The sequence below is a fragment of the Chinchilla lanigera genome, unplaced genomic scaffold, assembly GCF_000276665.1.
Source record: "Chinchilla lanigera isolate Chin_1 unplaced genomic scaffold, ChiLan1.0 scaffold00092, whole genome shotgun sequence".
In the NCBI taxonomy this organism is placed as follows: domain Eukaryota; kingdom Metazoa; phylum Chordata; class Mammalia; order Rodentia; family Chinchillidae; genus Chinchilla; species Chinchilla lanigera.
Genome location: NW_004955493.1, coordinates 6,921,555 through 6,933,852, shown reverse-complemented (window position 1 = coordinate 6,933,852; position 12,298 = coordinate 6,921,555). Strand labels below are relative to the sequence as shown.

The 12,298-nt window shown below is 50.1% G+C and overlaps 1 protein-coding gene and 2 long non-coding RNA genes across 4 annotated transcripts in view; 1 reads left to right on the top strand and 2 right to left on the bottom strand.

The window, feature by feature from the left end:
- The window catches only part of LOC106146713, a 4,425-nt gene extending 797 nt beyond the window's left edge, over nt 1-3,628 (top strand). The window contains exons 2-3 of the long non-coding RNA XR_001231271.1: nt 2,343-2,427; nt 3,548-3,628. This is a non-coding gene — a long non-coding RNA (uncharacterized LOC106146713). The remainder of the gene's footprint in view (nt 1-2,342; nt 2,428-3,547) is intronic.
- Fam57b (family with sequence similarity 57, member B) overlaps nt 1-4,376 on the bottom strand; it is a 10,633-nt gene extending 6,257 nt beyond the window's left edge. The window contains exons 1-2 of one of the 2 annotated variants that reach the window (XM_005405196.2): nt 4,222-4,376; nt 3,507-3,637 (exon numbers count right to left, since the gene is read on the bottom strand). In XM_005405196.2, the coding sequence (XP_005405253.1) occupies nt 3,507-3,631 (125 nt within the window). In that variant the 5' untranslated portion in view covers nt 3,632-3,637; nt 4,222-4,376. The remainder of the gene's footprint in view (nt 1-3,506; nt 3,638-4,221) is intronic. The other variant, XM_005405198.2, reaches the window with a different exon arrangement.
- A 4,938-nt stretch (nt 4,377-9,314) lies between these two features.
- LOC102023487 overlaps nt 9,315-12,298 on the bottom strand; it is a 5,615-nt gene continuing 2,631 nt past the window's right edge. The window contains exons 2-3 of the long non-coding RNA XR_001231270.1: nt 10,975-11,078; nt 9,315-9,961 (exon numbers count right to left, since the gene is read on the bottom strand). This is a non-coding gene — a long non-coding RNA (uncharacterized LOC102023487). The remainder of the gene's footprint in view (nt 9,962-10,974; nt 11,079-12,298) is intronic.

The window sequence follows — 12,298 nt, the reverse complement described above, 5'->3', positions numbered from 1 at the left end:
GGGGCGGCGCGTCTCTCTCCCCGGGGAGGTGCGGACTCCTCGGCCCCGCCCCCCGGGAGCGGACAGCGGCCTGCGTGGGACCCCGGGTCCCCAACAGCGCCGGGCCTCCCGCGGCGCGGAGGGAGGCTCCCAGGGCTGCGGCCTGGGCATCGGGGTGGCGGAAAGGGCTGGAAGCGGGGGCGCTGCCTTGAAGAAAACCTGCCTGGAGCCCAGGGAGCCCCAGCGCCCCCAGTGCCCTAATCAGCAGTCCCTCGTTTCTTCTCCTCTGTGCGATGCTCCCGGCCCCCGCCTCGGCCACTTCACAGAACTCCTGCTCCCTGAGTGGGCAAGGCCCTCGGCCAGCCGCGGGGAGAGCGGGCCCCAGCGCCTTGGCCAGCGCCGGGCAGTGCCCAGCCCAGGCTAGGGCCCCCCTTTATGCTGCGAACTGAGCCCAGGGCTTCCACACGCCAGGCGGACACCACCGCTGCGCTTCCTCCCAGCCCTTCCTTCCTTCCTCCTTTTCCTTTCTCTCTCTCCCCCAGACCTCAGCAAGCGCCCATGCTCAGCCTCCTGGGGTGACAGGCCTCGCCCCCATGCCCAGCTCTGCTTGGCCTCTGCCCCCACTTCCTGGAGCGCTGCCTTCCTGTCCTGAACCCAGCTGTCCCGTGCGCCCCTTCGGGACACGGGGCCTGCTACTCCAACTGCGCTCGGGCTTCGGGTTTGCCCCGAGACGCACCGCAGCAACCAACTCTGCACTGGCATTGCAGAATCCAAACCCCACTCCCTCTCCTCCCCAAAAGAGGCACGGGGCTGAGATTTGTGATTTTGTGCTGCCCTCTAGTGGCAGATTGAGGGAAAGACCCAAAGAAATCTCCCGCTGGGCAGGAGTTAAAGAGATCACTGTAGACTCCGTTTCCGGACCTCCGGGACTCCCTCAAGGAAAGGGGGCCCAACTTCCTGAGTTCTGCTATTTTATGGGCACAGTGACAGGTGATTTACACTGACAAATCCCCCTCTTTGTGAGTGAGTGTATGTGTGTGTGTGTGTGTGTGTGTGTGTCTGTGTGTCTGTGTGTCTGTGTTGCTGGTGATTGAACCCAGGACATTGTACATGTCTAGGCCAGCAGTTAGCTACACCCCTACCCCTTGTTGATTCTTATTTAATCTTCCCAAGTAATAATATCCTTGTTTTATTGAAGAAAATACTTGGGTTCAGAAGTCTAAAAAAAAAAACCAAACACCAAAACTTAAAAAAAAATTGAGCCAGACATGGTGGCACACACCCGTAACCTCAGCTACTTAGGAGGCTGAGGCAGAAGGATCCCAAATATGAGGCCAGTCTGGGCAGCTTCATGAGACTGTGTCTCAAAATACAATGGATGTTTTTTATTTATGTATTTATTTATTTATTTATCTTTTTGAGACAGGGTCTCGGTGTGCAGTTCAGGCTGGTCTTGAGCTCACTTTGTAGCCCAGGCTGGCCTCGAACTTGCAACTAACCTCCTGCCTCAATCTCCTGAGTGCTGGGATTACAGGAGTGCGCCACCATGCCTGGCTTAAAGAGATAATTTTTAAAGGGTTGGGGACATAGCTTATTGCAAAGGCCCTGGGCTGAATTCTTAGGGAACTGAATTGTTTAAAAAAAAAAAAAAAGAAAGAAAGAAAGAAAGAAAAGAAAAGAAAAAGAAAAAGATAACTTGCCAAGATAACACAGTTAGGGAAATCGATAAGCCTTGATTTCAAACTTCAAAGCCAACGATGGGAAAATGCAAAAGCCACTGAGCTAGGAGGAGCAGAGGAGGGGTGATGGGACAGAGCTGGTCAAGGAACCATGGTTTTGCCTCAGATGATAAAGATGAGAGTGGATGAACACAGGGCTTTTCATTGTTTTGTGTGCTAGGAATTCACTTAGACACCCTAGTAAATTCTGCCCTCTGCACGCTCCCTCGTCTACCTAAAGTTTGGCAGAGCCGATGTTTATATTCAGCTTTTTCAAGTAGGTCATAAACTCACAGTCTGAGGGCCCCACCAGCTCACAGGTTTCTTTGGCTGGTATGGCGTTGCCGGCAGGGCACAATTTACCCTTTCTCTGCCTCTCTCTCTCTCTGTCTCTCTCTCTCTCTGGAACTGGGAATTGAATGCAGGGCCTTGCACATGCTAGGCAAGTGCCCTAACCCTGAGCTACATCCCTAGCTTGCTTGTTTTGTTTTTTAAAATATGGAAGGAACACAGCAGAAAATCACATGCCATCCTTCCTCGGGGGCCTTGTGAACCTTCTCTGTATCATTCCAATTTTAGTATATTTGCTGCCAAAGTGGGCACCATTTTTGGCTTTTTGAGACAGGTTCCCTCTATGTAATCCAGGCTGCCCTTGAACTCATGAAGTAGCCCAGCCTCGCCTTGGACTCAAGATCCCCCTGCCTCAGGTTCCCGAATACAAGGATTACAGGTGCAGCCACCACACCTGGCCAGTGTAGTAGTTTATTCTGAGTTATTGTTTAATGTTCAAAAGTTCATAGGTCTCACACAAAAGTTCCACTTCTAGCTGGGCGTGGTGGCGCACTCCTGTAATCCCAGCGCTCAGGAGGCTGAGGCAGGAGGATCGTTGCGGGTTCAAGACCAGCCTGGGCTACAAAGTGAGCTCCAGGCCAGCCTGAACTGCACAGCAAGACCCTGTCCCCCCAAAAAAAAAAAAAAAAAAAAAAGTTCCACTTCTTTTTAGAAAGAATGGAAAGTAGAGCTGGGGCTGTATTTCAGTGGCACAGTGCCTGTCTAGTGTGCACAAGGCCCTAGGTTTGCTGCCCAGAACTGCAAAAACAAAAACAACACGAAGAATCAGAACAGACAACACAGGGCTCACGCTCCCTGGGAGGTCTTGTTGGAGCTGAGCAGCTGCTGCCCCATTAAATGCCTGTGACTCTCGCAGCTCATGACACTGCCCAAAGCGCCTGCACCCCTTGTGTTGTTTGCGGGACTGTGAAGCCCTTTCGTTAGAGCCATTAATTTCCGTGACCCTCCATGAAGAAAGGAAAGCAAATGCTGTCATTAAGTCTACTTCCAAAGGAGGGATCTGCAGCTCCGAGGTTAAACCAAGACTCTAGCCGGGGATGTAGCTCAGTGGCACAAACGCCTGCCTGGCAAGCGCAAGGTTCTGAGTTTGCTTCCTGGTACAAACAAACAAACAAACAAACAAAACCTCCATAGCTCTCCTTTTCTGGTACTAGAGATAAATCCAGGGGTGCTCTACCACTGAGCTACATCCCCAGTCCTTTTTATGTTTTATTTGGAAACAGGGTCTTCTTAAATTGCCCAGCCTGGCCTCAAACTTTCGATCCTCCTGCCTCAGCCTCCTGAGTAGCTAGCTGTGTTACAGGTGTGTGCTCCCATGCACTCCTGGGTGTGTCTTGGCTCAACTCCAGCCCCACCCACCCCACACTTCCAGTTCGGTTCCACCACTAATTCTCCCAGGACCTAGGAGGGACAGTTAGAGATGATGACCTCAGCTCCAGCAGCCCTCACCCTTCTTACTTGGATGCCACCAAAACTGCCTCTTGCCTCTCCATCTGCAGACTGGCGTGGTTCTGAAGGCCCCAGCGGAAGACAGCAAAGCACCCTGGGAAGAAGATGCAGCCTAGTACAAAAAGCAGGACCATGCCTGCCTGGAGTAGAGAAGGTAAAAAAAGAGCCATGAAAGCACCTCATTTCAGCGTTCTTCCGGACCCCCAGCCCCCTTCACCCCAAAGACCCACGCCGTACAAGGTCCACTTGTCTGTACCCTTGCAAGCAGCAGACATTCCCCTTCTCTAATCTCTCTTGAATTCTTACTGCACTTTTAATGTTGTTTATTGATTCTGAGACAGTATGTCCCTATGTAATTAAGACTGATCTCCAACTCACTATGCAGCCCAGGCTGGCCTTGAAATCACAGCATTCCTCCTGCCTCAGCCTCCTGACTGGTAGGATTCCAGCTGCACACTACCACATCTGGCTACCTTATCGCACTTTGAATATCCCTCATCTAGGACAGTTGGATATCCTGGGTTTTATTTTGTTTGTCTGATTCTGTTTTATACCAAATTCTGACTTCCACAAATTTTTGCTGTATTTCTGAAGCTGGCCTGCACCATCCAGCTCACATCTGACCACCCTTCCCTGTCCCCCCTCACCCAGCAGCACCTCCCCTGCACATGTGGGCCCCCCCGTGCCCCCCCTCCTCCCAGGTGTGCAGACCTCTGAGCCTCACCTCTCAGGGACAGGCTGGGAGGGCAGCCCCCACAACTCAGAAAAGGAAAGGAGTTCAACTTGTCAAAAATATAGAAGCTTTAAAATAACTTTTTTTTTCAAAAAGGAAGGCAAAATTATCCCGTAAAATGAAAAAAAGTAAAAGAAAAACCTTGGATCCACATATATTTACATATATATTATCTCTGCCTGGAAAAGCCTCCCCTCCCAGCCCCTCCAGGGAGGAGAGGGGTGGGGAAGGCCCAGGCGAGAGGGAGGGAGCCGGGGCCCGCCATCCTGTATGCCTTTAGTGGCTTTGAAAGGAACCCCAGGAACACAAGGAAGGTGTCAAACTGCAAGGGCACGAGGCTGCTAGCTGCGGAGGCAGTTGGAGAAGCGGGCATGTCACTCACCTATTGGTTGACTGGTTGGACTATGCCGTCCTCTCATTGGCCAACTTCTTGACACACATGCCCTATCATTTGTTTCCGCTAGGGGAAGGGGCGGGTCATTTTAACAACAATCAGAGAATTGGCCAATTAGAATTTGTTGGTGACTTGATGTACAGTTACATTTCAAGGACGGAGCTGAGGGGCCGGAGATATAACTCAGTGGCATAAGCACCTGCTTGGCAAGAGCAAGGTCCTGAGTTCAACACCCTGTACAAAAAAAAAAAAAAAAAAAAAAAAAAAAAAAAAAAAAAAAGGACGAAGTTGAGAGAGGGTAAAAAAAAGGTGACTAGGGAAAATATGACCAGGTTAAGTCTTAATTGCTTTAAAAGACAGTATAAAGCTGGGCATGGCGGCGCACGCCTGTGATCCCAGCACTGCGAGGCCACGCTGGGCTACTTAGTGAGTTCAAGGCCTGTCTGAATGATATAATGAGAACATTCCAACACTCAGGAGGCTGAGGCAGGAGGATTGCTCTGAGATCGAGGCCACCTTGGGCTACCGGGCTACAAAATGAGTTCAAAGGCCGGGCATAGTGGCGCATGTCTGTAATCCCAGCACTCGGGAGGCTGAGGCAGGAGGATCGTTGAGAGTTCGAGACCAGCCTGGGCTACAAAGTGAGTTCAAATCTAGCCTTAACTGTATAGTGAAACCATGTCTCAAAATGACCCCAAAAAAAGCAATATAGAATAATAATTTAAGATGGCAATTTCCAGGTGGGAGTGTATGGACTTCAAACTCTGATTCCATGCATAATCAAAGATACATATAGCTGGACCTGGTGTCCCATGCCTGTGGTTCTCCACCCATGCCCCTCCAAAAAAGAGAAAGAAAGAAAAGAAAAGAAGGAAAGAAAGTCAGGGCTGAGGATATAGCTTAGTGGTACAGCATTTGCCTAGCATTTGAGAGGCCCAAGTTTCAATCCCCAGTACCAAAAACAAAACAAACACAACAACAATAATGACAATAATAAATGAAATAAAAATAAAAACCAGCTGGCACAGGGGTGTATACCTGTAATCCCAAGACTCTGGGAGGCAGGAGGATTGCAGGTTTGAGCCCACCCTGGGAAAATTAGTAACTTAATGAGACCCTGTCTAAAATAATAACAATAAATTTAAAAAGCCATCACGTCAAGCCAGGAATGGTGGATTGATGATTTTTTTTTTTGTACCGGGAATCAAACTCCGGCCCTTGCACTTGCCAGGCAGCGCCCTGTGCCGTTGAGATATATCCCTGGCCCTCAATCCTGGCATGGTGGAAAGACCCATACTATTAATTCCAGCTGCTCAGATGGCTGAGATAGGAGAAGCGTGAGTGCGAAGCCAGCCGGGGCCGCCTGGGGAGCTCCGTGAACCTGGTCTGACCCGGGATTTGCAACCAGGCAGGGTGTGTCGAGAGCGTGCCCTGCTCTGCACGCGTCCACTGTGAAGCTTCTAACCCACGCCCTGCAGCACTCGGCAGCTAAGGCCATCACCAGCACCCGTAGCACACGCGGTGCGGAGTAGACGTTCCGCTACAGGATGGTCCCTCCAACCCTACAATTTTCCTGCTGGAAAACCTGAGACTCCAAGGTACATAACTCGCAGTCAACCTCAGAGTCAGCCTTCAGCCTCAGCTCCCGAGAAAGTCTCCTTCCCACCATGCGAGGGGAGGTTGGGGCGGGGAGGACAGGGGCAGCCGCCCTCTGGGGCTGCTGCGGCTCCTTCTCCGGATCTGGGGCTCACCGGGAACGCAGGGGCAAGGTAGGGGAAAGGCTCCCAGGCTATGCGCTGGGAAAAGTCAGGCCTGATTTTCACTGGACTCAGAACTCTCACCTACATTTCTTTCTTTCATCATCAATTCTTCTTATTTCAAGCCAGAAGTCCCATAATGCACAAGCTTGTCTGAGAAATAAAGGGTGAGAGGGGAAAGTAGTGCTTCGGGCCACTGTCTTTGCACTGTCTTAGTGACACACAGACACTTATTCCACGCCGCAGCGCGCACACACGCCCACTCGCACGCACGCACGCACTGAACTGAAAGCAAATTGTATTATTTTTAGTGCTATGGATTGAACCCAGGGCCTTGAGCATGCTAAGCATGTGCTGCACCCCAACCTATGTTATTACAGTGCTGATGGGTCCCTGAACTGCATTCCATGCTCACCCCCTACTCCCGGGCCAGTGCTGGGCATTATTTCACAATGCACCAGTAGGCAATGATCCAAGTAGGAAAATCTTCGTGTACGGCAGTTTTTCTCAGCTTTGCTTTTCATGGCTGCTCCTCTAAGGAGTCTTCCCATCAGGAGATTTTAATAACTTTAATTAATAATGTTATTTATTTATTTATTTATTTGTCTTTTTGAGACAGGGTCTCGCTATACGATTCAGGCTGGTCTTCAGCTCATTTTGTAGCCCAAGCTGGTCTCGAACTTGCAACAATCCTCCTGCCTCAGCCTCCCAAGTGCTGGGATCACAGGTGTGCACCACCACACCCCGCTTTAATTAATAATTTTAATAACAGATATACCGTGTATCTCTTAATGTATATCTGTGCATTATACATTAAAAACAGAAAGATTTGTTTCATCACCCAAGAACTTTTTTGTGTGCGTATGAGACACGGTCTGCAGTCCTCCTGCCTCCGCTTCCCAAATGATAAAGCTTTTTTGTGTGTGTGGGTACTGGGACTCAAACTCAGGATCTTGTGCTTGCCAGGCAGGCGCTTATGCCGCTGAGCTATATCCCCGGCCCCCCAAATGATAGAGTTACAGGAGTGTGTCACCACACCTGGCCCAAGAAACAATATTTGCCCCTTTGGGAGCAACATTAATCCCCATTATAAACACAAGAGATCCCAGCACCTGGGAGGCTGAGGCAGGAGGATTGCCACAAGTTCAAGGCCAACCTGGACTATGTAAGACCCTCTCTCAAAAAACCACACAAGAAGGGCTGGGGATTTAGCTCAGCGGCACAGCACCTGCCTGGCAAGCACAAGGTCGTGAGTTCAATTCCCAGTACTGGAAAAAAAAAAAACAAAAAAACCCACACAAGAAAAGGAACACAAGAGACTACACACTCACACTGATATTTTGAACCACTCTTACACACACGCAACATTCAAGAGCCATTAGATCCATTTTGCAGGTGAGTGAGTCAAGGCTGAGAGGTTGTACTAATTACTGAAATGGCTAATAATTAGACTGACCATCCAGAAACTTACGGAGATCCTAGCTCAGCCTGTTCTCCAAACCTTTGTTTCCCCTCGTGAAAAATGGTGGAACTGACCCAAAGAAGTGTTCCCCGGGCTGGGGATATAGCTCAGCGGCATAAGCGCCTGTCTGGCAAATGCAAGGTCCTGAGTTCGATTCCCGGTACTAAAACAAACAAAAAACAAAACACAAGGAAGTGTTCCCCAAACTTCGGGTAATGGTTTTGCTTTGGTTTTTGCCCTACTTGACCTAATAACCCAAATATTTATGTGGCATTTATTAGCTACAGGAACCAATCTGAGTCCTTTCCATATATTACTGTCCACTGTCCACTGTTACTTTCCTTGTGTAGATGAGGATATTGAGGCATAGACAGGTTGTATGACTTTTCCAAGGTCACAGAAGTAGTGTTAGTGGCACAGCTGGTTCTGTTTTTTGTTTTGTTTTTTTTTTTTTTTGGTTTTTCTCCGGTACCGGGAACCGAACTCACGACCTTGCGCTTGCCAGTCAGGCGCTTTTGCCGCTGAGCTAAATCCCCAGCCCAAAGAGTAATTAACTTTTTTTTTTTTTTTTCCTGTACCAGGAATCGAACTCATGACCTTGCACTTGCCAGGCAGGCGCTGTGCCACTGAGCTAAATCCCCTGGTTCTGGTTTTGAACCCAGAAATCCGAATTCCATCCAGGGTGCCTGTTTTGTTGTTTTGTTTTGTATTCTGAAGCATGGTCTCGCTAGGTTGCACAGGCTGGCCCTTAAACTCATTCCTGCCTCAGCCTCCCCAGTGCTGGGATTACAGGCTTGCAACACCATGTCCAGCTCAAAAAGCCTGTTTTTAACCTTGTACTCTAAGAGGAAACTTTGTAACCCTATAGAAAAATAGAAGGGCACTATCACTTGCAAATAGACAAGTAACAAAAACTCGATATAAAATGAACAGATACGTTCAGATAGTATCCGCTGCTGCACAGTCTGAGCTGGAGGTCTGCTGTCCATTAAAAGAAAGAAAAAGATAAGCACAGATAGAAAGGTGTTAAAAGGCTCCTGGCATCGGGAAGGGCTTTCTCCTGGAGCCATCAGCAGTGTTGAAAGAACTGGAAAGAAAATAGCGGGTGTGCCTGCGCATGCGCCCGTGATCCTCCTGCGATGTACTAAGCAAGTCATCATAAAGAGATGGACGCGGGGCTGGGGATTTAGCTCAGCGGCAAAGCGCCTTCCCGGCAAGTGCAAGCTCGTGAGTTCGGTTCCCGGTACCGGAGAAAAACCAACAAAAAAAAAAAAAAAAAAAAGAGATGGACGCCACACTGTGCACCCTTGCCTCGCTGTTCAAGAAGAGCCTGGGCATGCTGGCGCCGAAAGGGAGCCACCACCGGGAATGCGGCCAGAAAGTTTGGGCCCCTGTAGGAGAGGCGCAGCGTGTGCAGGCGTCGAGTCAGGGTCCTCCTCTCCTCGGCCGGCCCTCTAGGTGAGTTGCTTCCCCCGCACCCCGTCCCCACAGACCTGCCCTGCGCCTGGTTTACCAGTTCCTGTCGCTCCGGGCTCCTGCCTTTCGAATGCCGTCATGCTGTCGCGCTCATCCTGGTTGCTGGTCCACGGCTGCGGGCTCACAGGTGATACCATCGCAGGCTTGAATAAGTAAACAATAATCAGCCAGAAGCGGCCTGATCCCCATGTGATACGCAGAGAAAGGTCCGATTGCCCCTGCCCGTGCTCCGGAGAGAGTCCTGCCAGGGTGCCAGCGCATTTATTATTTAGCAGTTTTGTTTGTACTTGTCCCAGGTTAGGTGCTTTCCAAGCAGGTCCAGTCCCACCCTTTGTCTGTACACCAGAAGAAGGTCGGAGGTCCACCGGATGAGATGTGGACAGGCAGCAAAGCGTCCAGGCCCTTCCTTCTCCCACAGCCTGGCCGTGAGATCGCAGCCGATTTCAGAAATTCTGAGCCTCTGCCATATATACACGAGTTCCATTGCCGGGGCCTGAGTTCTGGTTCTGTCTTTCACAAGTCAGCCATCCTCATGTGCCTTGATTGAACTCTTTAGCTTCTCATCGATCCATAGAGACAGCTGGAGATATAGCTCAGTGGCATAAGTGCCTGCCTGGCAAGTGCAAGTCATGAGTTCGATTCCTAGTACAAGAAAAAAAAATATGTGTGTATATACATATATGTGGGGACAATAGCAGAACTCCCAGAGGGCCAGGGGGTAATTAAATATAACATGTGAAACAGTTCCTGTGCAATCATTCATTTTGTTATTCATTTATTATTGCTTCTCAGCCTTTTGGCTAAGATCAAGTGTTATTCATTTACTATTTTATGTATTTATTTTTGTAGCGCCGGGGAAGGAAGCCGGGGCCTTGTGCATGCTAGACAAGCCCTGAACCCCTGAACTACACCCTCAGCCTGTTATATTTTTATAGGAGTTCTTATTCTACACCACACACTTCACCAGCACTTCCTGTAACCATCACAACAATCCCGCTTCCCCAGGTGAGGAAGACCCAGGTTCGGTAGGGTCATTTGGCTTGCCCAAGGTCATAGACACACACAGCAGCAGAACTAGAATTCAAATCAGATCATGCGTAGTTCTAAAGTGTGTGTGTGAGCCAGGGGTGGTGGCGCACGCCTGTGATCCCAGCACTCGGGAGGCTGAGGCAGGAAGATCGTTGTGAGTTCAAGACCAGCCTGGGCTACAAAGTGAGCTCAAGGCCAGCCTGAACTGCGTAGTGAGACCCTGTCTCAAAACAAACTAAAGTGTGTGTGTGTGTGTGTGTGTGTGTGTGTGTGTGTGTTAACTGCATCTAACGCTTTCCCACCTACAAAAGGGAAAGGAGTCTCTGCCATCAGCTCTACTGTGAGGATTAAATAAAACAGATCTGTGAAAGGCCTTTATTGACATGCTCAGCTCAGCACAGCTTCTTTATTCCCTCAGGGTAATTATCACAACGCAGGCCTTCCATTAGCCTCATAAGGAGTCTGGTGAATCTTTTCTGAATCTCAACGAGACAGTATTGTCTGGGGGCCAGAGGAGGGGCCGAAAGTCCTAGATCAAATCAGATCGGCCAGGCACCCTTCCCGCGCCCAAGCGTGCCCAGGTTTCTTTCATCTCTGGGGCGGCTTCTCTCCCACCTCACACTCACCCCACGGTGCTCAGAACTGTGGAATCCTTTTCTCCTCTTCCAGGGTGGGAGCAGTGCAAAACTGGGCGTCGTGGTACACACCTGTAATCCCAGCACCTAAGAGGCTGAGGCAGGAGGATCGTTGTGAGTTGGAGGCCAGCCTGGGCTACAAAGTAAGCTCAAAGCAGCCTGAACTTTATAGTGAGACCCTGTCTCAAAAATGAAAGCAAAAATTAAAAAAACTACCTGTGATGGTAGCTGCCACCCCCTGCTGGCTATTATAGAGTCAGTTTCTGGCTCGTGTAAAGGCACTCAGCAGATGGCATGATCTGGAGAGAAGTAGGCCCTTGGTACAGTGGAGCAAGACATCGCCCCGTATTGGCTTGCCTGGCAACAGGCTGGCCCGGGGTGCTGTCTATTCTCTTGCATAATGTAGGAGCCAATGGTAGGAACAGAACACCATCAGCAGCAAGTCTGACCATTGCAGGCCTTGGACACGTCCAGAGCCCTTGCCAAGGCTGACTTCTCTCTGTTGGCAGGGGCTGAAGAGAGGACAGGAACGTGTGTCACCAGAGGCATTTCCTGGGGCTATGCTGGCTACTGGCTTCATCTTGGTCCTTGGATCTCTATTAGGCAAAAAGACAGGCCCCAGGAGGCAATTGAACCTTGCTTTATTTATTTGTCTTTTTGAGACAGGGTCTTGCTCTACAGTTCAGGCTGGTCTTGAGCTCACTTTGTAGCCCAAGTTGGTCTCGAACTCGCAATGATCCTCCTGCCTCAGCCTCCCAAGTTCTGGGATTATAGGTGTGCTCCACCACGCCCCGCTTTAACCTTGCTTTAGAATCAACAAGTGACACTGGGAACAGCTGGACTTCTGTTTTCTGGGCTCACGGTCCCCTCTGATAGTGCTAGAGGTGGCAAAGGGTGTGCCTCGGCCCCTCTCAGAGTGACTAGGAGGGAAGGGAGATTGAGGACTAAGGACCCTGGCCATTTCTGTGGCAGCCTCGTGGTAACAGGAAGACCCGGGGGAGGCAGCTGTAGTGAGGTACATCAGCTGGGGAACAGAAGTAGGTGCACACTGGCACTGCATTTAGGGGGAATGGCAGATGCAACAGTGTCACAGGGAACTGAAGCTTCTGTAGGAGATGTGCTTGTGTGAGTGTGTATGCATGTGTGTGCATGCATGTGTGTGTGCAGGCATGCTGTGTGCAGAACCAAAAGAATTAGGTGTGAAAGAGGAAGGCAGAGTGCTTCAAAAGCTAAGAGAAGCCGAACATGGTGGCTCAAGCCTGTAATCCCAGCACTTAGAAGGCTGAGGCAGGAGGATCGTTGTGAGTTCAAGGCC